A 1,838-nucleotide genomic window follows, 5' to 3' on the forward strand; every position below is an offset into this window, starting at 1 on the left:
CTGAAGCTGGGCACTATGGCCTGATACACTCCTCCCAGGGAGGTGGGGAACCTCAGGCCTGGACCACGGCTCAGCCCTCTCGTCCCCAGGACATGGAACACAGAGCCACGGTTGGCTGGTCGGCTGCAGTGTTGGGCAGGGGCACAGGCCCAGCCTCCTTCCCCACGGCTAAACCGGGGGGTGCTAATTCTGGCCTACCCTGCACTCCTGTGCACTGTGTGGGTGACTCATGGGTGACTCCAGATTTCTGGGCATAAATTGGGTTCCAGCAGAAAGTACCCCAGAGGACCAGGCAGGCTGAGGGGGGGCAGCCCTGCCCCTCACCTCCAGACCCTGTCGCCCATCCCCAGCCAGGGGGTCCCTTCTCTGTCCTTTCGTCTGCCCAGCCCCAGGCCTTGACCTCCTCCCTGTGGATTTGCAGGGGCGGGGAGGGACAGGGACACCCTGATCTCAGGGCAGCTCTCGGGGAAGCAGTGCTGGGGAGGGGTAGGTGAGGCCGCCCCTCCCACCGGGCCCACATCACTACCCTGGTCTGAGGCACCGCCTCCAGGAAGCCCTCTCTAAGCTCTGAGCGCCTGCGGTCTCCTGTGTGCTGCTCTCTGTGGGGTCCTGCAGACCCAGAGGGGCTCAGGTGCACTCATCAGGCTGGGAGAGCTGGGTGTGGGGAACATGGCCAGGCCCCCGAGGCTCCTGCTGCTGCCCCTCCTCCTGGCACTGGCTCATGGCCTGCCTGGGGCCCTGGTCGCCCAAGGTAAGAGCTTCCCAGACCCTCCATGGCCACAGCTCCGGAGCTCTCCCTGCCCCGTGAGCTCAGTGCCCCCAACCTGGGCCACAGCACAGCCCCCCAGGAAGCGGGTGGGGTGCCGAGCGGCCTCTAGTGTCTGGGGACTTGTTTAAGAGAAGGAAAAAGGGTGGGCCCCGTTGGGGAGTGGCCGGGGCTGTCCAGGCAGGGCCGCTGCTTTGGGAGGAAGAAGCCTCTCAGTGCCTGAGCACAACACCGCTGCGGGTGCCCAGGTCTGCTCCACGCCCCTGAAAGGCACCGACCGTGTCTGTGGCGACATGTCATCCCTGGGCTGTCCCACGGCCCCACCGTCCCCACCACTGTCCCCGGCAGGAAGGACATTCTCTGTCCTTCTGGCCAGACTGGTGGTGACAGCCCAGGTCCTCCCTAGAGGTGCGGCAGTCTCCCCACTGCACGATTGCCCCCGCGGGAGGCTCCGTCAACATCACCTGCTCCACCAGTGGGGACCTGCATGGGATCTACCTAAAGCAACTCGGGCCACAGCCCCAAGACATCATTTACTACGAGGACAGGGTGGTGCCCACTACGGACAAACGGTTCCGGGGCCGCATTGACTTCTCGGGGTCCCAGGACAACCTGACTATTACCATGCACCGCCTGCAGCCGTCGGACACTGGCACCTACACCTGCCAGGCCATCACGGAGGTCAATATCTACGGCTCTGGTACCCTGGTCCTGGTAACAGGTAGGGAATGCGCCTATCCCAGACCACCCCCCCCAACCCAGGCTGCTGGCTAGGCTCTGCTCCCCCAGCCCTTGTCGGGGGACCCTCCCTCCTACACGTGCCTGAACTGTTCCAGCTCCCAGCCCACCGCCCCTAGCCGCCTCCTAGATAGCTGCCCCTCCTCTGCTCCACAGCTTTCCCTGCCCTGAACCCCAAACCCCGGGGGCTCTAACAGGTTCTCCATTGGGAGGATCCCTTCCTTCCTTCTTCCTTCCCAGAGGAACAGTCCCAAGGATTGCACAGATGCTCGGACGCCCTGTCGACAGGCTCTGCCCTCCCTGCCCCGCCGACAGCCTCTGCCCTCCCTGCCCT

General features: G+C 64.7%; 1 protein-coding gene across 1 annotated transcript; it reads left to right on the top strand.

Annotated features, from left to right (window-relative positions):
* Positions 1–450: 450 nt before the first annotated feature.
* On the top strand, positions 451–1,833 carry CD7 (CD7 molecule; the record flags this gene model as incomplete). The annotated part of the gene is made up of 3 exons (XM_017866472.1): positions 451–751; positions 1,173–1,487; positions 1,745–1,833. Coding segments are annotated over exons 1-3 (486 nt in total), but the record flags the coding sequence as incomplete, so codon positions are not given.
* Between the last annotated feature and the right edge of the window lie 5 nt (positions 1,834–1,838).

This window comes from Rhinopithecus bieti, unplaced genomic scaffold, assembly GCF_001698545.2.
Source record: "Rhinopithecus bieti isolate Rb0 unplaced genomic scaffold, ASM169854v2 scaffold_66133, whole genome shotgun sequence".
In the NCBI taxonomy this organism is placed as follows: Eukaryota; Metazoa; Chordata; class Mammalia; order Primates; family Cercopithecidae; genus Rhinopithecus; species Rhinopithecus bieti.